This window comes from Cynocephalus volans, chromosome 12, assembly GCF_027409185.1.
Source record: "Cynocephalus volans isolate mCynVol1 chromosome 12, mCynVol1.pri, whole genome shotgun sequence".
Taxonomy (NCBI): domain Eukaryota; kingdom Metazoa; phylum Chordata; class Mammalia; order Dermoptera; family Cynocephalidae; genus Cynocephalus; species Cynocephalus volans.
In genome coordinates, this window is record NC_084471.1 from 56,447,443 (window position 1) to 56,471,620 (window position 24,178).

Below are 24,178 nucleotides of genomic sequence, written 5' to 3' on the forward strand. Positions count from 1 at the left end.
TCATAAGAAACTACTTTAATGAAACTAATGAAAACTGACTAATTTATCCTAAAGAGGATAAATTGTTTTATGCCTTAGAAAATGTTTCTATTTGTAACAAGAGTAAACTGTATTTATTAATCTGTGCTTGCTCTATTTCTAGCAGTTATTAGAGGCAGTTCCTAATTTCAGTCTTTGAGTCATAGATGGGGGTTATTGGTTTTGTTTATCTCTAAGGAACTCTTGACAAACATTCATATTCAGCAAAAATTTCTCAAGCCCCCTACTATGTACCACAAATAGGCCTTCATTAACATTCTGTTACTAGAAATCCAATGATGTTGTATTCTTTATAGGTTTACACTAGTCCATTAGTTCATAAGAATTTTTCATAAGCATAATTAACTATTTGATATAATACTAGAATATCTGCCCACTTCACAGTTGTCAAAGGTTTTTAACATTAATGTCATTTTATCCAATAAGTTCTAAATTTGTGAAAGATTATTTTCCTTTCTTGTCACTCAAGTACTTCATTGTATTGGGGTAAGAGAGAGTAGTGAGGGCAGGGGATTTTAAGAAAGCCCAGCTTAATGCTCCACTTATTTTTACATCAATGCTTTGCTATTACTCTGGCAATATCAAAGTGCACGGAGCTCCCTGCACAGGCAATGAGGTTTCACACATCTGTGCTTTCCCTCACACACGCTCCTCTTTTTGGAATGCCCTTCCCACCCATCCGTTATCACTAAATTCAGTTGTCAGCTTCTTCAGGAAGCCCCAAAAGTGGCTCTGCACTTGCAAAGATCTGTGGAGACATCTAACCTAGCACCCAACACTACACAGAGATATCTCCTAGTCTAGCTCACTGATGACAGCACTGTGTGTTAGTCATCCGTGTATTTCTAGGACTTCCATATTTGTCAAAAGGTCCCTTCCTACCCATTTGTTTTGTATGACTCGGATGCACTAGAGATGATCCTATAACAATTTTAGAGCAGAGGCAACACTGCTTTTAGTACTTTCCATTTAAGTGAATTAGAGACAAGGTACAAATTCTGAGATTTAGTACAAATGCCATGTAATTGCATTTCATAAATCCTAGAACCTTACAAGTTGCAACCCCTCTCCACGTACTTGCTGGGGAGCCAACCTCCAAAGAGGAAGATCACTGTCTTAAAAGATAGCCCCTTCCATTTCTGCATAGCTCTAATGGTTAAACTCAGGAATTAGACTGTGTTCAAATTCTGGTTTTGCCTTTTACCACGTTCCTTAATTTTCTCACCTCTAAATTGGGAAAATGAATAGTACCTATAAGGTTGTCATGGAGAAAAAGTGAATTAATATATGTCAAGCACTTGCAGTAGTAACTGGCACATGATGAATGTTTAATGAATGCCATTACAATTAATAAAATACCCCCACCCTTCTATCATATCTGCATATCTGCTATGGTCTGAATGTTTGCCTCAAAATTCATACGTTGAAATCCTAACTCCTTAGGTGAGGGTACTAGGGGGACAGAATGAAGGGGATTAGTGCCACAATTAAAGAAGTCTTAGAGAGACCCCTTGCCCCTTTCACCATGGGAGGACACAGCAAGAAGATGCTTTCTACAAGCCAGAAAGTGGGCCGTCCCCAGACACTGAATCTGCTGGTGCTTTGATCTTGGATTTCCCAGCCTCCAGAACCATGAGAAACAAATGTCTGTTGTTTATATCACCCAGGTATTTTGTTATAGCAGCCTGAACAGATTAAGGCAGTATCTTTTAAGCCCACAATAGCCCTAGCCCAGCCAGTGTGCACCTGTATATTTTCACACACCTGAGAAGCTGGGGAACAGAGGGATGGTCTTTGTATTGTGGATCAAGGAAACTGAGCTGCAGAGACTTAATCCTGCCCAAGTCAACAGAGAAAGTCAATGATAGAAAAGGTTATTCATAAAGTTCTGATTTCAAAAGGGGTTTTCATATGAAGTCTTCAGAGGCACTGAAATACAAGTTTCATCTACTGATTAAAACACCCAAGAGTTTGCACATAGCATACATGTTAACCAAGGACACACTGAACACAGTCTTTGGTGGCAAAGGAAAAGTTTCAATTAGTTGGCAGTGTTGAAGGGAAAAAGCAGATGCATAACAAAAGGCCACCAAATTTACTAGAATTTCAAAGTCACCTGCAACTTTTAATATTTAATTCTTCTCAGGGAAATGTTTCACATGTCTTCAACATTACATGTGTGTATCAGACCTCTAAGTAACAAGGTTTAGTATATGAAATCTTTAAACTGAGGACACAAGACATTTGGAATCTTAAAAGCATAAAAGCCCACCATCATCTAAACTGCAGCATCAACTAAAATGGAAAGGCTGGTGTGTAATCCTTTTCTTTCAATGGGAAATGGTTGGAATCTGACATGTCTACTTTATGCCTCATCCAATACTTTTCACTCCATTTATTTAAAAAAAGAAGAAAAGAAGAAAGGTGAGAGGCCTTTGTTATTCTGCGCAAGAAAGCTTTTTGAGCGTTCAAACTGCTTTTGACTTGGTGTCTAGCCATTCTTCTGCTACCTATATTCTTTACAATGTCATTTTAGTAGCTGTCCTGAAATCTTTCAACTCCTGATTTCCCTTTCTCCTTAGATATGGCTCCAGAGGGAAATTCTATGAATGGACCTTGTCCTTTCCTAACGTTTTGGCTCACACTGCTTCTTTTGCCTCAGATGCCTTCATCCCTCTTTCATCTCTCTTATTACTAAAATCCTGACTATTTTTGAAGTCCATTTTCAGACCCTTTCTTCTCTGCAATTTTTCTCATTCCTCAATGTGAACCTCTCTCTTTGGATCTCCAAAGCCCTCTGCCGGAACCTATCTGGTACATAATTGACTGCCCTGGGTTATAATCAGCAATAAAAAGGGAGTATAATATGCGGGCTAAGAGCATAGACTCAGCCTGGTCTGAGACTTCCTAGCTGTGTGATCTTGGGCAAGGTACTTAACATCTCTGTGCATCACCCACCTCACAGGACTGTTCGGAGAATTTAAAGAGCTAATTATGTAAAGTGCTTTGAATAGTACCTGGCACAAAGGTTAGCTGCTATTATGTCCTTGCAGTTAGCACATCTGCTAGACTGAAATCCTCCTAAATTGGTACTGTCTCACCTGCAGCTCCTAGCACAGCAGCACACACCTCACAGGAACCTACTTGCTGATCTAAATTAAAATGTGGGTTTCAGTTCCAACTTGGCCATGAATAAGCTCTGGGACTTCAATGAGTCACTTGATCTCTCTGGGTCTTTGTGATATTTTTCCAAAATGAGAAGGTTAATCTGATCATTTCTAAAGGCCCATTCAATGCTAAAATTCTATCAAACTATGACAGGATTAAATTCAGATAATCACATGAGTTAGAAAATCATGTGAGTTAAGATACGTTGAGTTGGATCACCTAAAACAAGTGATTTAGATCTTGATTTCCTACACGATTTTTCACATTTCTTCTGATCAACATCTCTGGTCCATTTTGAGACAGTAAATCCAAGGAGAGTCCCCGTAGTTTATTCTATATCTTGGCAGGCATCATATATATTTAATACTATAATTATACAATATGTATTTAATGTTATATCATATATAAATGTCAAGGATTCTTGGCATGAAACATTCTTTAGAAATGTTTTGTTTTTATTAAACTATAATTTCTAACACTTTCTTTTCATTTCTAAGCCAAATAATTTTTTTTGGTTCACATTACTCACTTATTTCAAAAGATATTCTTTATATTGTGGTTCATTAGCACCAACCACAGGTAATTCTCAAATCTCAGAAAGAAAATGGAAACTCTAAGCAAAAATGAGGGAGCACAGGCATCATTAATTAGCAGGATGTCCTTAAAGATATACACACATAAAATTCTGATCAAACAGTTGTCCTCAGAGATCCTTGCAATGGAAATTTTATTAATCCCAATAATTTTGGCAGGAAAACAACTCTAGGTTAAATGAGCTAACCTAGTCTGCAAGTCAGTCTGTGTCAAAGCCAAGATTAGAATTTAGAAGTTGTCAGCAGGGAGTCATACGATCCCAGCACCTCTTTCTTTCCATCCAAGAGTCTAGCAATCAAAGCAAGGGAAGGATATATGGAAACACTTCATCAGCCCAAGGTCTCTAAATAGACTGCTTTTTTAAAAAAAAGTTTTCCAGGTGGCATCACAGAGCATGCCGTATTCCAATGAGGTTTTCAATTTGGGAACTTTCTACATATCCTATACTCCTTATTTCTTTTTGTTCATTGTTTTATTCTGAGACTCAGACCTCTTTGTAGTACATCTCAAAGGAATGAATTTTCATTTTCACTACAGAAATATATATTTCAAATACTTGAAATGCCCTTGAGCTAAAATAAATACTCAACCAAAAAAAAAAAAAATCAAAAACCTCTTTGAGACTCAGAGAAAAACCTTCCGATATGAGTTGGCAAGTATCTTGGGCTCTTTCAGAATGACTTTTCAACCTTGCCTTGGGCATGTTTCTTCTGTAGAGAAGAATGCATTAGCTCCTGGTTTGTGGGAGGCTCACACAGCCAGCCAGGAAAGCTTTCCCCTCAGTCCTCTGAGGCTGAGTTTTCAAGGAAGGGTTTGAAATAATAAACAGTGTCTTCCTTCTCATTCCCTCTAAAAAATAATTAGCTCTTTTCATTTTAACATTTTAAAGAGATAAGTGCTTCAAAGACAGATAAAGGTCAGGGTAGATTCTGTGCTCATTTGGCAACTTTGTTTTCCAAGCAGCTCCTGTACAAGTTGCTCAGCAGCCTCTAATTTATACTAGGACGGTTTCCATCCACCATTCACATGTGTCAAGCAAATCGGAGTTAGCCCTCAGAAGGAAGAAAATAAGGTGAGTGGAGTGAGACATGGACACAGCAGTCATCACTGTATATGAACACACCTAACTGGTGGCGTTGACACACATAACACTAAAGCTAAATGAAAGGTTACGTTTTAAAGAGGCACCCCAAATGAACATACTCTAATATCAAAGCTGAATGCACAAAGCCATGTGGATTTGCCCATTTTGTAACCCACATAACCGTCTGGAAGGCTTGATCAAGTTTTTACGGATGTCAGTCAGAGAACGCGGTGCGAGAGTTTCCCGGGGGAGCTTCATCTCTTCTTTAAGGCCCCACACCCTTCCTCCTCCCACCTCCCCTGCACATCCTTCCAGAAGGCAGCTGTCCAGTGGGGAATTGATGGGCCTCCAGGATGGAACTGGGTTTAGATTTTGGATCAGTCATTTATTGCCTGGGTGAGCCTGTTTGTAAAACTGGGATTCGGAATACCTGCCTCAAAGGGCTGCTGTAAGAAATGAGTGGGATAATGTGCTTGCCTCGGGGTATAGGTTAGATAAATCTTCATTTGCTCCGTCCCTTTCCCTCTTGACTTAATGATACGTGAGGATGGATTACCTCTCGACTCTGGCTAGCCACGTGCGCCACCGATGTATAGAGAGCACGGCAATCAATTACACATAATTAACAATCCATTTCACGTGGATTTATCATGTCTGTGTTAATCTCTATCAGAATTAGCTTACTGAGGATGGTAAACTCCTTGTTTTGTAAAATGCTGAGTATAATGTAGTAAAACCTAGACAAGGTAAAGAAATACTGAGAGCAAATAATTGTTTTTCTACTGAAATACAGCATAACTTTTTGAGATTTTGTTATTGGGACAGGCTTAACACTTTAAACTGTTTCATGATGAGCCCTTTACTAGGCTGATGAAGGCAAATTTTGTTTTGAATGTTCCCTTCAACCTTTTGTGTCAACATTTTTCTGTTTTTGCTTTTCACTTCCTCAGTTTTCTGATCACAGCCCTGTCAACATTTACTACTGATTTGGTTTGCTTAGGGAAGTTACCTTCCTTTTTCTTTCTGTGCAAAGTAACATATTTATTATAGGGAAAAATCATACACACATACACACATGTTAAAAGAAAATCTATAATTACTGGCAACATCATCCCTGAGTTCCACACTTACTCTGTGAGACAGAGGAGGAGGACAATAAAGAGGATAATGATGACAATGGATGAGACGACTCTAACTGCTAACATTTATGAAGCATTTACTATGCACCAGGCACTCTTTGGAATGCTTTATCCGTATTAACTCAGCTTTATTTTCCTCTTAGCCCTAACGCCTGCCATATTATACATTTCTTTGTTTACTGTCTGTCTCTCCTCACTAGAACATAAATGCCTTGGGAGGAAGTACTTGGTCTGTTTTTTTTGTTTTTTTGTGTTTTTGTGACCGGTAAGGGGATCGCAACCCTTGGCTTGGTGTCGCCCGCACTGCGCTCAGCCAGTGAGCGCACCGGCCATTCTTATATAGGATCCGAACCCGGGGCGGGAGCGCCACTGCGCTCCCAAGTGCTGCACTCTCCCGAGTACGCCACAGGGCCGGCCCACTTGGTCTGTTTTTATTCACAGCTATATCCCCAGTACATCTAACAGTGTCTGGCTCAGCAGGTGTTCAGTAAAGTTTTCATGAATGAATTTAGTCTTCATAGCATTTACTCTTTACAGCAACTCTCAGAGTTAGGGATTATTATGATCTCCATTTTACAGACAAGAAAACTGAGGCACAGGATCACACACAGCTAGAAAGTGGCAGGGATTTAAGGGCTGTGTTTTAAGCACTGACCCTGCCCCACTATGCTCTGATGCCTTGTCAGATGCTGTGATGGTTAATTTTATGTGTCAACTTGACTGGGCCATGGGGTGCCCAGATATTTAGTCAACCATGATTCTGGGTGTGTCTGTCAGGGTGTTTCTGGATGAGATTAACATTTGATTTGGTAGACTGAATAAAGCAGATTGCCCTCCTTGATGTGGGTAAGCCTTACCTAATCCATTAATGGCCTATACAGAACAAAAGGCTGAGTAAGAAAGAATTCACTCTCTCTGTGTGAAGGTCTTTGAGCTGGGACACTGGTCTTCTACTGCTTTCAGACTCAGAGTTGGAGAGGAACTTACACCATTGGCTCTATTGGTTTTCAGGCCTTTAGACTCAGACTGAAACTATACTATCAATTCTCCTGGGTCTCCAACTTGCTTACTGCAGATCTGGAGACTTCTCATCCTCCAGAGCCACGTGATCCAATGCCTTATAATAAATCACTTTGTATACACACGCACTCGCATTTATGTATACATCTCCTGTTGGTTCGGTTTCTCTGGAGAACCCAGACTAATACAGATGCTCAGGAAGGTTAAATGATTTTACAGTGCAACACAACTAGCAATTAATGGAGCTGGGATTCAAATACAAATTTGCTGACTGCCAGTCCAGTTTCATTACAGCACATCACTCTCCCTGGTTTCTTAACCCTACTCCCAAACTTGCTCATTCTATCCTTTAGTTTGCTTTCAAATGTTCAACTCAAAAGGAAATTAATTAGCAAATTAGACTCAGAAAGAGAGTCTGAGTATTTTAGTTCACCCTTTCACTTTTGAGCCAAATGAGGTCTATTTGTTCGATCATTTAAATGAAAATTTCTAAGTAGAGGTTGCCATTAGGCCAATGTTCAATTTTTCACCTACATTCTGCTAAAACATCATTAATGTCATTGATTCTAAAAAATACAAATGAGCATGTGATAAGCTGCTTAAGTTCTCTGTGTTGTGGGGCAGTGGGTTAACATTTAGAGATCTTATTTAGAAAATGGTTCCCCAAAACTATGGCAATAGAGATAAAATGACAGTAAAAGACACACACAGGCTTTGGAGCCAGACCTGGATTTGAGATCTCATTCTACTTCTTATTGTGCAAACTGCGGCAAGCCCCTCTGAGCCTTAGGTTCCTCATCTGTAGAATGGGGACAATGAGAGTAACTGTGTCAGAGAGATGCTGTGAGGATTACATGAGACAATGCAAGTAATGTGCTTAGCACAGTAACTAGCACATACATAATAAGCTTGCAGTAAATGTTAACTACTCTGGCAGGCATGGCTAGCTACCTACAAATAGCTCTCCTTCTCTCTCAAATTAACAGAATCCCCAATTTCTAACTGGTTAGCAATGAACTCACCAGTTGAAAGATTGTAATTGCCAGACCTCCTTGCAGCCTGCTGAAACCGTGTTCTAAGTTCTGGCCAATCAGATGTATGTGAACACATTATGTGGGACTTTCATGAAGCCTCCTTAAGAGACAAGAGGCCTGCCCTTCTGCCCTCTCTCCATTCTGTGGCTGAGGACGCAGATGTAATGACTGGAGCTCTAGCAACTATCTTGAACTATAAGGACAAAGGTTGTAATTGGGTTTCTCTGAACACTGGATTAGGAGAAGCCTGACGCTTGGATGGGTTCATGTAAACTTCACACCAGCACTGGGCTCCCAAATCTTTGGACTTCCTTTATGTGAGAGAGAATATACATTCTTTTTTGATTATGTTATTGAATATCTCTGTTACTCAAGGCCAAACTAACCTTACTGCTTTGGTTGCCCCTTCTGGTAGTGTAATAATTCAAATGGAGGCTCAAAACCATCGTGAGGCCTTGTTTCTGCAAAAAAAGCACGATTGGGCAAAAATATAGAAAAGGAGCTTCATGTTTTTTTTTTTTTTTTGTCATTTTTTCATGACCGGCACTCAGCCAGTGAGGGCACCGGTCATTCCTATATAGGATCCGAACCCGCGGCGGGAGCGTCGCCGCGCTCCCAGCGCAGCACTCTACCAAGTGCGCCACGGGCTCGGCCCGGAGCTTCATGTTTTAAAAGGCTTTTACTCCCCCTTTCAAAAGCCACTGTGATGACATCATCCTCCCTCTCCTGTCCAGAAGTCCAGGACTTCATGCCCTATCCACACGACCTGTGTTCTGTCATACCATATATCTATCATATCATCATATGACATCATGTCTATCATATCATCCATACAACGTGGACGGATAAAACACAGTTCACTCTAAGGTATATAAATGATCATAAGGCACCTCTTTCTATTCTCCTTCTGGGGCATGTGTATCTTACTTAAGACAAAGCCTTCTGAAGGAATGTTTGGAACAATCAACAATTGCTGTGGGAGCAATATTTTTGGGTAAGGAAGTCCACACATAAGGCTGTTACCCATCACTAAGGTTGATTTTAATTTAAAATAAAGTATTCCACTGGTATAAGGAAGTTCATATACTTCTCAAATGCTCACCTTCAACTCCCAAAGAGTTTAAAGGATTGAGAGCAAGTAAGGAGTGAATATTTGAAGAGGCAATTAAATAGCATCCTCAATTACCTTTTATACATGTTACTTCAGCAATCATTATTACATCATCAGTTGTACAAAATTCTGTGTATGATGCAACTAGAAGGTTATTTGTTCAAGACCAGTACCAGTCAGTGATTGAATAAAGAACTCAAACTACACTCTTCTGACTCCTGATCCACTGTTCAAATATGCCTCAGCTTTATTCTTTCCTAAGTAAACTAAATATGTATAAGGGATAGATTCATTTGAACAAGACAAAATGTGTGTATCTGAATGTAAAGTGCAAGAGAGACCAAACAGCATCTCCTGTTAGAGTAAAAAGAATGTGTATGTGAGAGAGAGAGAGAAAGCCAGTGATACGAAGTTCTCTCCCCAGGAAATATGGCCTCTGGCCTTGACTAAATATACTTTCTGGTTAAAGTAAAAGTTTTCCCAAAAGCTCAAAGTGATCTACAGACAACATAATTAAAACCTCTTTGCCTGTCTCCTCTATTCCTCAATTCCTCCACTGACTCTGAGGGGTTAAATGATTCTGACAGGTCACTCAAACTCTAGGGACATTTTCTGGAACCTGGCTCCTTCAGGCTTTCAGACTGACATTGAAAAGAGTTTTGAGGAGGTGTCAGCTTACTTGATTCAATTATATAGAATCTGCTAAATGTCTAAGTCCAATTGATAGGCTGAATCTAGCAGAAATTTCACTATACATGTCCCGTACTGAGATAAAATTTTCATGACATTCTATTGACTTTTCTTGTATTCAATGATCAAGTTTGTCTTTGCCACTGTTGCTTTGACTAGGACTACTAGTTTCAGACCATAATCAGTAGGCTGTTGTCCATGGTGCTGTGACAATCAACAGATTTATTTTTTAAAGTATTAGGGATTGATTTATATTTCTAGGTAAAACAATGTCCAAGCAAAGAGAACCATAAGGGAAGTGCCAAAAAGTCCTCATCTTAAAATAGGTCAATGAAAGAAGACAGAATTTCTGCTTATGCTCCTTTGAAAGTCTCAGAGGCACAATGTTCATTTAACTTATACATAATTGGCCTTTATCATCTAAAACTCAGCTTCAGTAAGTATTTGATATATATGGATATAAACTTAAAACATGAAGCTTTGCAGGTTGCATATAAAGTTAAAAGTTTCAGGAGGAAGAACTAACACATATAAGCCATCAATTAAACTTACAACACAGATGTTGTAAATGTGCTGTATAAAAATAGAGATTTATCACACACATATTAAAAAATTAGAAGGTTCATTTTATAAAAATATTACTCATTTTATAAAAGTTTAATTTACAGTTTCCTTTAATTAGCAAGTAGCAATGGAGCATTAAAAATTTAATTCACAAACGTATTTTACACATGTGGCTTTTTAGCAACAAATGGAATGTGTAAATCAAGAAAAATATTTTAATAATAAGTTTCAGGTTTAATTTGCCTGTAAAGAAAAATTCAAATAATCCTGTGCAGTGAACATGCAAACATCTATCATTAGTACAAATTAGTATTACTCACTTCTCATTATACTATTTTATTCTTTTACTACTCAAACACCTCCAGAAGGAGTTTGTATTTAATAACATGATTATTAAGTGTAAAAAAATATTTACATAGGCATATCACTAATTTCAGTTTGCAGAATCATTGGTTTTAGGTTTTTAAAAAATAGTTTTAAATTATTTAATTTATTTTGATTATATGTGGTACCGTAAATAAAATGTAAGAAAAAAAAAAAAAAAAGAAAGAAAATTATTGCAAGGAGGCAAAAATGGGTAAACCCCCAAAAGTAATTTTAATGTACGCCAACATTAACCAAACAATCAATTGAACTGAAATGGAAAAAAAAATTAAAGTATTATAATAAAGTAACTCTAAATTGCTCAAGTCCCAGAATGGCAACAATTTTAAACAAAACATTCTATAACTGAATATATGTACAGATTGCATATAATCCAACAGTTAAAACATGTCCTACTGAGACACGGAGACACCTCTCCTCTAGTTTCTTAAACTGTGCTGACTGCGTATCCGTGTTTACTTAAACACAGCCTCTCCAAATTGGGAGGGAGTGACAAAAAAATACAGTAGTGTGCATCTACTCACTTGGTCCCATATTTCAACCAGATGAGCATCCATTGACACTCTGGCTTGAATGGGTTCTAAAATGAGTAGTATTTCTACAAACCCAAATGCTAAACCAAGAATTCTTGCAAAAGAAGAAAGATTATGTGCTTACCGTATAAAGCTCATTAAGAACCTTCATTAAATCCTCATGAAGTTGGAATGCGATCTCTTTGCTCTGTAATTAAGAAGAAATTAAGAAAGAATATTAAAAATGTATTAGAAACTTGTTTCTAAATTATTTACATCTTTAAAAGTCCATCGACTGAAAATACAAGAATGTATGTAACACAATAGAAAGCCAACACGGCCCTGATGTGATAAACACCTTCAGCTGAATGGCCATTTCTAAATGCTAGACCACGTGCCTTGATGGTCTCCCCAGGCCGGACAGAAGCAAACAAGTGCACAGCCTGAACGGCTTCACCACCATCCAAATCGGACTATCAAAAGAGAGGAAAAGTAAGCAGGGCGAAGCATCATGCTTGCTTAGAAGTTGGCTGGCAGAACTAAATTCATTAAAGATGAACTTCAGCATCCAGCCTCCTACCTCAGTATCATCACAAAAGAATTTTGCAGTGTGATTCCCCAAAAGCTAAGTTAGAAACCAAAGGGGAAATTAACTCCTCCTGTCCAAAATAACGATTTGACTGGCTACAATTCTAAGAAAACACTTTCAAGGTAGTCAGATGGTAAGTCTATTTAAGGTCTACAGACTTTTACCTCTGCATTTATTATTATTTTTTTATAAAATCAAAAAAGGCAGAGAGTTTCATTCTTCTACCCCGTTGGTAAAAAAAACAGCATTTAAAATATTCTTCCCTAGGCTAATTCTGAAAGTTTGATGGAGGAGTATTTGAATATTGTTTTCAGCAAAATTTGTAAGTTATTTTAAAGCAAATCATATAGCCAAATAAGTTTTTTCTTTTTTCCTTCTGTTTTGAGTTCGTTACGTAGTCAGCTACAGAGAATGGGAAAAATGTGTAGCACAGCTTAGTCTACAGTCTGAGACAATAACAACAACATCCACTGGTTCGTTTGTGTGTCTCCCACTGGACTGTCAGTATCAAGGGCAAGAGTCATATCTTTTTCGGCTCTGGGACCCGGTGTCCTGCACCGTGCTTGGGTAAGTGGGCACCTAGGATGCAGAATTTAAGGATGCACCTCACACTAGTCCTGGCCCTTGTTGGGCAGGAAGCTTAAAATAAACACTTGCTTAATGAGTCCATAAACAAGCTGAAATACTGTGTTTGTGTAATAGCTGAAGTAGTTACTACAAGTGCTGCAGGTGTCTGCTGGCTACTGCTGAAAGGGCAGAAAAGAAAGGCCCATGGATCACCCTTATGAAAATACTGCGACTCAGATGAAACAGAATCTACCTGCAAACACGAGGTCATTGGGTCAGGCCTCAAAAAAGGCCAAATGTAAGGAACTGAAGATTCATGGAACATAAAATAGTGTGGGAAGCTGACGTCAGAGCCATACATGAACTTTGAAAAACCCAAATTCATTAGTAGCTCTGTCCATGAGTTTTCTTGGAGTAGTAAAGAGAGTGCTGCTGTTTATCAACCTCTGCAAGGTTCTAAAATCCCTAAATTGGAGTGAGGGATTTTATGTCTTGCTGTGTCCCTGATACGTGTAGATGCAGATTAAGAATCACTCAAGAGTGGAAGGACAGTCACAAGTGAGCAAATGGAGCCAGCTGAAACTCATTCTGTTTTCCCTAAGTCTCAGTTATCCTGAACATGTACATTACACGACAATCTCCCATGACTTCAGCTTGGTGTTATTTTAATATCAGGTTTCATTCAAGGATCTGGGCCACCAGTTTAGAACTCTCTAATGGGATCAAAGGCCACCAAGTAACTCTACTCAGCTATCCACATTTCAGGTAGCAAGTCCAAAAAGAAAATATTTCTTGGCTGAGACCTCAGAACGACAACAACAAAAAATCTTTTAGGTGCAATTATCCCCAACCCCCAAATATTTAGGGTCAGATTAAAGACTTAGGTTTGGGGTTATAAGGGTCCTTCCCCAAGCTACCCTAGACCAAATGTCTTAGAACAAGCAAGATGATTCTTTGTATGTTCCATATTTCATAAGACTTCAAGTAATGAAGTAGAAGGAATCTGGCATCGCAGACAGACTGGGCTCTGCCAAGCATATGCTTTCACTTTTCTTTCACGTCTCCCAAGGCCCTAAAATATATAAAGTTTGTCTGGGAGGCAGTATAGCATAATGCCCAAAAGCAAGGACTCTGGAGTCAGAATGCTCGCTCTGAAGTTTCAAAGACTTTGAATCTCCCTGTGCCTCAGTTTCCTGATCTGTAAAATGAATATAGTCATTGTACCTATCTCACAGGGTTGTTGTGTTAATGAGATGATACATACATAGCACTTAGAATGGTACCTAACATACGGTAATCATTCCATAAATGTTATAATTATTTAATTCTTTCCCAGATACTATTTGCAATGGCAATTCCCTTGAATGAAAAGGCCACATCATATTTTTGTTTCCTTTCATCTCTTCTGGCACCTACTCCATTGACTTCCATGTAGGAGGTGCTTGGTAGATACTGGTGGATTTGATTTTGATATCCCTTCCCATTGCCCTGGCCTTTAGATTCCTCCAGGTGACCCTGACTTTGAAGGGACCCCAAGTACTGTGCTCCAGCCCTTGGGCTTTTTTAATTTTCTTGCCATGTATGTCTACAGAACTTACCTCCTTATGTTCCATTTTCTTGGGGGTCCTACTATTAGTGGTATTGAGTGAATTAATGAAACATCCATTAGAAATAGCTGCTAGAAAATGAATATTCCTGAAACCAACATGATAAGATACACACAGCTCATGAAAGAAGCCCCTAAGGAGATCCCATGGGAATTCTAGATTTTGTGAAAAGTTGGGGGGAGTTCCTTTCAGGTAGGTAGACCCTTGGCTATCGTCGTGACCCAGCACTGATGTTTCTGCCTATTTTGCTCACTTTGAATAACAGTCCAAACCCTTCTAGGGTCTAGTAAATAACCTAGAAATTAATCATTTTATTCCCACTACCACTCCTTTAGTCTGGAAAGGTTGTTAAAGAACTGGACCATGCTCTGAGAAGCACTAGTTCATGTGACTAATGTATAAAACATGAATTCACACACGCTTAAATTCACAGATACTTGGGCTGGACACAACACCACATCCCAGATCGAATGCTGGGACCTGGTCCCCGTCATCATGGCACAGGAACAATGACAAGATCACCTCGTGTAACCCCCACCCCCACCCCCACGTCAAATACAAGGGGTCGTCAAAAAGTGCATGAAAAGATTCGTATTATCTTTAAATTCTGTTTTTCAATGAACATTCTGAAGTACCCTCACATGTCTCCACTTTATGACAGTAACAATGAGAAACAATCATTTCTTCCAAATACTGCTCTGGTTCCCAAAAGAAGCAACCTTCAAACCAAAACACACCTGCTGTGGCACAGTTAGTAAACTAATGAACTGAAATCCTCTAATTAGAAAATACCTGGATGGTCAAAAGTTCATCAAAATTCACTAGGTAAATATGCCTCTGGATTCAATTTCTTTAAACATTTGAAAACAGTGAGAACAGACCCTGGTCCCTTCTTTAATGAGAATTGATACTGATATATGGAAAGCAATTAATGTTCCTTCTGTACAAGAGAAAAAAAACAGTTTATAAAATGACATGTGTTTGAAATAAAGTATTTTCTATGTTACTTGAGATTAGCTGATTAAAATAACTTTTACACAGGGAATTAAGTCCCCTCAATTTCTTCAGGTACAGAGATGGAAAAGAGAAGAGATTCGGGGTTTTTTTTCCCATTAATATGAAACTATATAAGTTCAAATGATGGCAAAACCTAACACATTTCACTAGGATTCCAGGATCTTGACCCAAGGGGAAGGAAAATGGTTAGAACTTCAATTCAGTTAACATTTATTGAATGTGTGTAAGCCCAGAGGTGAATTCCAAGCCTACTGTTAATTGCTTACTACTTATTGTCACTTTGATGTTTCGGATACCTCAAACATAAGCACCAAATTAATGTTCAAAAGTTATCTTTTTCCATTATGAAAACAAATTAAGTATATTGAAGAATATTGGAAAAGCTGGGAACAGAAGGACGAAACCACCACCATTATCATGTGACGGATTTCCTTCAAGTTTGCTTATCTAAACCTAGGTGTGAGTTGTAATTATTCTATTATACTAATAACATATTTTTCTAATCCGCTTTTTTTCAGTTACAATACATTTTTCTATGCACTTACATAATTTTCAGGACAACCACCACTGGATTCACAACTCCCAGTGACTATACATTTTCTAATCTTCGACCTCAGTTTCCAGTGCTTCCATTATTTTCCACCAATCAGTCCATCATTACTGGTTTATTCATTCAGTTTCACCAGTGTGTTTTAAGCTCTCTGAACTATTGTCATGAGTGCTAATCTAAAGGTATAGCTTGCATTCTGTGTTATCTGCTTCAGCTAATTCCCAGACATGAAATTACTAGGATAAAAATATGAACATTTTTAAGACTCTTGATACACGTTAGAAGATTATTTGTTCAAAGGGTTATAATGATTTATACTGCTTCCACGACAACAATATCATTCAAGTCAGAAATCTGGGGTTTATCCAAGACTTGATGCTTCTTTGTGAAGAAGTCACCAATTCTACCTATTCTGGCTAATCCATTTTTCTGTATGTCTTTAGAATTTACTCTGATTAAAATCTTTTAAAGGCTTGTTATATTTGTTTAGCATAGAGTTCAAACTTCTTAACTCACCCACAGCTTCCCCTGTCTAACGAGGCCACTTCACTTTCCACAGATCCCAAACCCTGGTCATAAACTGCTGTCGGGTCCAACTTTCACATCTCTGTGCTTTTCCCATGCTGTTTCCTCTGCCTGGCCTCTCCTTCCTTCTCTTTGCCTGGTACAATCCTACATACACACCACTATGAAAACTTTTTTTGTAACTTCACCTTGTCCACCTAAAAAAGAAATTAGATCCTCTCTTCTTTGTGATTTTATAATACATTCATTTATTCCCACTCCTAGGCTGTATAATTTAGTGGTAAGTTCAAACTTTAGAATCAAACTGCCTACAAGTTCCAGTCAAGATGGTGGAATAGACGGTCCCCAGTGTCATTCTCTCCCACAAGTCAACCAATATACAACTATAAAAATGTAACATCAACAAAGATGGGGCTGCTGGAGCCCAGGGGAAGAGGAGGGGAGACCTACGGAGTTCACGAAGGCAGGAGAAACCACAATGAGAGAGAAAAAACTGCTTGGAGCGTTTTGGGCTGCGAAGCTGCTGAGCACATGAAGCAGGAGCCAGCAGGAGCCACAGCTGTGCCCTTCAGATGGAGTTACTTGGAGGTGGCAGGAGAAAAGAGGGCCTTGGTGGTTAACAGCAAGGCCATTAACAGGGTTCCCGTGGACCCACGTGGGAGCGAGGAGCCAGAACACCTGAAAAGGTGGAGCCATTCAGACGCTGGTGAGTCATCGCAAGGGACCTGCGCAGAGCCTGTCCCACGGGAAGTCTCTGGAGCACGGGCGGTGGGAGAGACAGGCCCACTGGGAGAACACTGGGACACAGCAAGGACAGCCGATCTGCCCCCCAATCAGCACAGGACCACTTAGAGGAGACTGGTTGGGAATGCAGAATTGTATGGGGTGCAGTTCGATGAATAAAACTCAGGCCCAGATCAGAGTTCCTACACAACCCAGGTGCACCTGGTCTCTGGAGAGCTGGAAGTACCTATAAGGTCAACCATTAAACCTTGAGCTGCACAAAAAGCCTTCCCTAGGGAAACAGAAGCAAAGCAGCAATTTAGCTCAACCACAGAGCTCAAGTACTGGTTCCCACAGGAAGTTCCCCCATTTTAGAAGTAAGCAAAGGACAAAAAATTAGTTTCAGTCCAGGCATGCCACCAGCACCTTGGGGCCCACCAGGGGACAGGCATGGAGTGGGGACCAGACACCATTCTCACATCCAGGCATACCACCAATGCCTCAGGGTCCACTTGGGGGCCCGAGGCATGGAGCCATGGACCAGACCCCCCTCCCATGACCAGGCACACCGTGCCAGCGCCTTGAGGCCCATCCAGGGGCCCAAGGCATGGAGAAGGGGACCAGACCCCCCTCCCACAATCAGGCACACCATGCCAGCACCATGGGGCCCATCTGAGAACCCAAGGCATGGAGCTGGGGACCAGATGCCCTATCCACAACCAGACACACCTCCAGCACTTCAGGGCCCTGCCTGGGGGCCCAGGGCATGGAGCCAGGGAACAGACACCCCTCCTGCAACCAGGCTCACCACCAGCACCTCAGGGCCCCACCCAGGGACCCAAGGCATTGATCTGGGTGCTGGACCCCCCTCCCACAACAAGGCACACTGTGCCAGCATCTTGGAGCCCGCCTGGGGTCCGAGGCAGGGAGCCGAGGACCAAACACTCCCCAGAACCAGGCATACTGCCAGTAACAAGGAGCATGCCCAAAACATCACCTCCATGTGGGTGGCCTACCACAGCCACCACAATAACCATGGCTGCCACAAAAGCAGCTAGACACCACAACCACCACGCAGATGGTCTGCCAGCCACTGGAGTACATCGATACAAGGAGAGTCACCAGCAGAGATAAAGAAGAGCTTTCTTTATCTTTTCTCCGCAAAGCCCATTTTAGAGTGATAGAAAAAGCATCTGTTCTATGATAATATTGGGGGACCTGATCATCCCTCTTAGCATTGGACAGATCATCTAGGCAACAAATCAACAGAGTAACCATTATTCTTTCAGAAGGAGAGGAGAAATCTAGGGTAATTAGTGGAGGAGGAGGGAGGGAGACGGAGATGGGGAGATATTGGACAAGGGGCATAAAGAATAATTACTATTTGGAGCAATATATATGATAGGAATATTGATTTGATCAACATATCGCAATGTTGAACCCCCAAAATATGTATAATCAATTTTGATTCAATAAAAATTAAAAAAAAAAAAAAAGAATCAAACTCCCTGTTTTCAAACTACCTTGTTACAGCCTGTGCATAAGTTAAATAATTTTGCAAGGCCTCCGTTTTCTCAAACACTTACTACAAAACATTATTATTATGCTTATCCCATTCCCTTCTCTCTCCCAAGCATAGAGCAGGGACTACTCTTAACCATCCCTGCATTCCCAAGGCCTGCTTTGGTGCTTGGCATACTGTAGGTGCTGGATATACATTTGTTGAATGAATGGGACCCAGAGCTAAGTAAGGCCTGGCTCTTGGCTCTCCAGAGTACACAATCTCACAGAGGAGCCAGACATGCCAAAACAGCTCTCTATAAGGAGCACTGTAGTAAGTGCTTCACTGGGTGAGCCCTGGCCAGGACCCCTATTCTGGAACCTCCCAGGAAGGAGAGAAAGACAGAACAAAGAACATAATTAATACAAGCATATTTGAGTACATTGAGCAATCAATTAAGTAATCTACGTGGTTGGATAACCAATTCACAGGGCCTCTGGCCTCCCACAGAGGTATTTTTAATGTAAATCTGTTGTGATGACCAGTCAAGGAATCCTGACCTTATGCTGAGTCAGAGTGGAAGTAAGAGAGAAAGAGAAAAAACAGATTAAATATTTAATGAGAGGGTTTCAAATCATTTTAGTGTCTCATGCTTAGTCAGTATTAGATGGATGTAAATTCTGGTTAAAGGGTCAGGCCATGCTTCCACAGTATGTGTGCTTTTAAGTTTCCAAAGCTCATGTTCATGTGACTTTATAATAATACATTTCCTTATTTCATGTAAACTCTGAAGACAGAGCCAAGAGCATCTTCTAAGATGCCTAACAGAGAAAGTTGGGTTGAACTTTCTCTGAACTGAGTTTCCGGTTAATACTCACACTGTTTCTGTACATTTCCCTTCTATCAAGGCAATGGTTTTGTACAGAGCATGGAATTAGCCTCATGACCTACCTTATCCCAATGAAAAAAAATAATCAGTATTCTTTTAGACAAAACACCAACTCACTAGAAAACATGGGAAAATTAGGAAGAATCATCATTAAAAGGAACCAGAGCTTCATTTCAAAACGAGATAAAACTTAATCATAAAGGGAACTATCTGAGTCATGTCCTAGAATACTAATGTAACTGCTAGACAGATGTGGCATTCTACATCCAGGTGAAAAATGTCTGCTGTTGCTGCATTCAGCCTGTAAGCAGACAACTTGAAAGGTGCAAAGCCACTCATAACCTCCCAGGTATAAACACTACTTTAACAGACAAAGTAACTCAAGGCTGAAATTTAAAAATCCTACAGGGAGGTAGGATGAAACAAGTTATTTTCATTTTCATCTTTCATTTCCTTAACTCTTCACGAAACACAAGCTAGAGTTATTTCTCTACTCAAAATGCTGATAAATTGGAAGTACATTTTCAGTGTCACTAAATGAATGATCAATTAAGTATAAACTCTCAGTGGCTGATGTAAACAAACCTACCCAATTATTAAAATCAGAATGAGTTATAAAACTCTGGTTCAGAATGTAATATAATTAACTAAAAAATACCAGAAATATATTTCCAGACCATTTTTCAATATGCTGAACTTTATAAAAATGTAATAACTCATCTTTATTAACATCTTTATTAACTGTTACCATAATAATGTTTTCTTAATTTTTTTTTTCAGTAAGAGAACCAAAGTCTACTGATTTATCAGTCAAGCCAGATGGCTTTCCTGTGACAGCTGTGATTGTGCAGAGATCCAAAGCTGCACTGCTCCCCAGTGTGACCAAAAGCTCACATCCACACCACAGGTGGCTGGGGTTATGAGTACAGTCTGTGGGGAAGCGAACTAGACCACATTGTGTAGGAAACTCATGAACTTAGTCTTAATAGCACTGCGGTAAGAAAAATCCAGGGACTATTTACAAAAATAAATCAATAGGTAGAAGATTTGCTCATTTATAAATCGTCTATTGGATTAGCAAGCCAAAGGCAGAGATTCTTTGACATACTGGTATAAGTTCATTCATGTACTTGCTCATGCATTTGCTCATTCATTCTGTGAGTTTTTACTGAGTGCCTTCTATGTGCCAAGGATAGAAAAGTGGCCTTATAATCTAGTGGGAGAGACAGAGGAGTAAACAAAACAATTTCAATCCAGTCTGATTTATGCTTATTCAAACAATTTAAATCAAGCAAAATCTCTATTTATATAACTCCTGGACCAAACCCCTTTAATAAACAAAGTGATCTTTAAGAATTTAATCTAAATTAGAAACTTCCTTTAAAAAATCTATACTTATCCCAATAGCACCATGTCAGAACTACAGCTTGTTAATCAGTCTAAGAACTCACAACGTCTTTGAGTATAAGTAGCCTAAGGAATAGAAAAAGACAAATTTCTGTAGGGTATGTGTTCCTTTCACTAAGAACCTGGCTCTTTGAATAAAACCAGAGCAATTTAGAAAACACTTGTGGTTAGTGGGCAATTGCACATGGAATGACAGCCTACTTGAAGGGGGAGAAGACCCCTAAAACCTTCAAGATAGACCCAGGGTCAGACTATTTAAATATCTTTAACTTCTCTGAGCTGTTTTTTCACCTATAAGATGGGAAAGATTATAATATCTATTCCACAGGCTTGTTATAAGGATTAAATGAGATGTCCATTGTCATGTGCTTAACAGAGTGCCTGGCACATACTAAGCATTCCATAAATGTTAGTTTTTACTATCATTATGATGCTATTATCAGCTCAGCATCGTGTCTTTGTTTTATCTCATGAAATCACTTTCTGTTTTTCTAAATGCTCATGCATCAGTCAACTTTCAAATCAGAATGTTGGTCAATTCAACGTAATTCAAGACATTTTGGAATACTTAACTGTGTTTGCACAATATCAAGGAGAATAAAGTCCATTCCAGAGAATATTGCAAAGTTACAACAAAGCAGAACTCTAATTCTGAGATACCCCTTTATGACTTTAGACTGTAATAACTGTTAGGTCTTCCTCAGTTACAAAGTAACCCCAGTCTCAACTTAAGTTCCACCAATTGATCTTAACTTCTGTAGCCTTACAGAGTTAGTGCACCTGTGCCATCTTCTACACAACAGGCCTTCAAATATTTGAAGACAGCTAGTGTCCTATCTAAGACTTACTTTCTCTGTACTAAATATTCTCAGTGTCTTTAACTGTTCCTTATATGACACAGTTTACAGAAATCAGAGTGAATTCTCCTTACCTCCCAGATAACTGTTCATTGTTTTGCAGCTAGTGGTATTAAGTACACTTTTTTTAATACTTCAAGGGGTGGAGGCTGAGATCTTGGGAGGACTAAGAGGCAACACACACCTCTTGGTGACTTGCAGTCACTTGCAATTGCCCTGATCTGTGGAGTTCGTCCAAACCTATGGCTGTGCAGTTATTGTAAACCCAAGGATCTTAGAATCACCGTTAGATTCTTTTTCTTTTACAAGAACGGAACTACACTCTGGCCATAATTCACATGACAGAGAAAAAACTACCACACAGATTACTAATGCAACAGCTTCCTCACTAGGTTCCCCAAGACCAGATTCTTCCCATTCCGATTTATTGTTCACAGTGTTCCCAAAAAACAAAGCTGAGTCATGTCATATCCCTGCTTTCAAATCTCTCTTGGCATCCTTAGTTGCTTATAGGACAACATAACAATTCCTCAAACAGATTCAAAATTCTTGTGTCCCCCAACTTGCCTTTCTAGGCCTCAGATAGCTGTTACCCCACTATATATTTTTCACCATGTTATAGGCGACACTCTTGACCCCAGCCAGCTGTGTAACAGATATGAGCTTTTAGTCAAGGCAAAGAAGAGGCGGCCAAACAATACATCTTTACAACTCACTACAGTTAAGGAGAGGGTAGGTGGAGCCTCCAAGAGTCCCATCTACCATCATCTTCCCCTAGCATCAATTCCATTCCTAATTATGTAAAAAATTCCATTCCTAAATAAGAAATCCAGGACCTTGCCCTTCCTGGTTGCTCTGTACTTCCCCCAATTCCTCTGTAAAACCTTACCAACTTTAAGAGCTTGATCAAATGTCACTCTCTCTGTGAAGGCTCCCCCCATTTTTCTAGGTAGAATGCCTTATTCAATCCTCTGTGCTCTCGTGGTCTTAGGTCCTATCTTTGTAAGTGCAGTTACCAGTTTGTAATGTAATTTTATGTCTACATTTCCTTCCCTCATTAGATTCTAAGCTCCTGCGGGGTACCAATTGAAGATTTGTGTCTTACCCACTTTTGTGATCTTATTACCCACCATTGTGCCTATCACATAAAGGTAATCAATAGAGATTTGTTGAATGAATAATAAAATATTATTTTCAGTTTTGGAAAAGAAAGCTGATTTCAGTAAGGTTAAGCTTCAGAAAAATAAAACAGAAAGGAAAACAGAAGAACAATAGATTTGTCCTGACTGTAGAGCAGAATGATTAGACCTTGTCGAAAAATAAGAGTTGACTATTTTAGTAGACCCCTGCAATCTCCATCTTTAGAGCAAAAGAGAAAATTTTCATGGATATGTTTATTCAAGCCAGTGCATTAGTCAATTATGGTTCTCTGTGTTCACTTGAAACTATTAAAGTTTAAAAAGTGAAAATAGTACGTGTATTTACTTACTATTAATTATTGAACAGCACTGTTTTTTCTAAATCTAAATAGTTCATGTGTCCAGTGTCAAAACCTTTTATTTTTTATAGGTTTCTAAGTTGATCTGACAAAGTATTTAGCTGATAAAATTTCTTGTTTCTTTTTAACTGCTTCTCTAATAATGAGAAAATATTTCTTTTCTTTTGGTTGAGATTTAAAAGGCACTAAAATAAATTTGACAGCCATATACAGTATCTGTTCTGCAAATACATATTTTTGGGTTGCTATAATCCAAGGTATCACAAGTGTTTCTTAATTCAAATATTTGCTAAATGTGCAATCTACCCCAATATGGCATTTCTTGCAGCTGCTAAAAATCGTTTAGAATCTTACCATGTGGAATTAAACATAGTCTTCAACTGGTAAGAGACCTTGGCTAGTAACCAGAATACTGTTCTTAGGTTGCTTTAGAATTTGTTGATCTCAAATGCAGACACCTCGACATATGGCAGGAATGTTCTCTCATCAGTTCCTTTCTTTAGGCAGCAACTTCCTTCTTGGACAAATGGGTAAAGAGTCAGTGTGTCTATGGCTCTTGCAAAATGAACCTGATTAAGTGCTGTTCTTTTATAAATAACTGAATTTGAATAAACCTAGTACTGAACAACATTTTTTTAAATTCCTTTTTTATGGGAAGTGAGGGACTGGGTGCCTTTTGATGTACACCGTTTGTGTTCATTTAATTTAGAGTTGTAAACTCTATGATTGAAAAACAAACATTTCTTTAAAAAAAAAAAAAAGATCTGTTTAGGGGGAGGAAAACTCAATTAATTTAGATCAATATTTCTCATCTGGGGCCAATTTTGCCCCAGAGAGCATTTGGCAATGTCTGAAGACATTTTTGGTTGTCACAACCTGTGAGGTGCTGCTAGCTTTTAGTGGGTAGAAAATCCTACAATCACTTGAATTGATCTTCCCCCATAAGTATTGTATCACTTTTCACTGGCTGCTTCCAATATCTTTGTCTTTTTCTGTAGTTTTTAGTTCGATTATGATGTGTCTGGGTGTGGATTTCTTTGGAGTCATCTAGTTTGGTTTTGCTGAGCTTCTTGAGTATATAACTTTATGTCATTTGCTAAATGTGGGAA

At 39.2% G+C, this 24,178-nt stretch overlaps 1 protein-coding gene across 2 annotated transcripts in view; it reads right to left on the reverse strand.

The window, feature by feature from the left end:
• SRGAP1 (SLIT-ROBO Rho GTPase activating protein 1) overlaps positions 1-24,178 on the reverse strand; it is a 252,050-nt gene that overhangs the window by 79,269 nt on the left and 148,603 nt on the right. For both annotated transcript variants that reach the window (XM_063074938.1, XM_063074937.1), the window contains exon 4: positions 11,485-11,547. In XM_063074938.1, the coding sequence (XP_062931008.1) occupies positions 11,485-11,547 (63 nt within the window). The remainder of the gene's footprint in view (positions 1-11,484; positions 11,548-24,178) is intronic.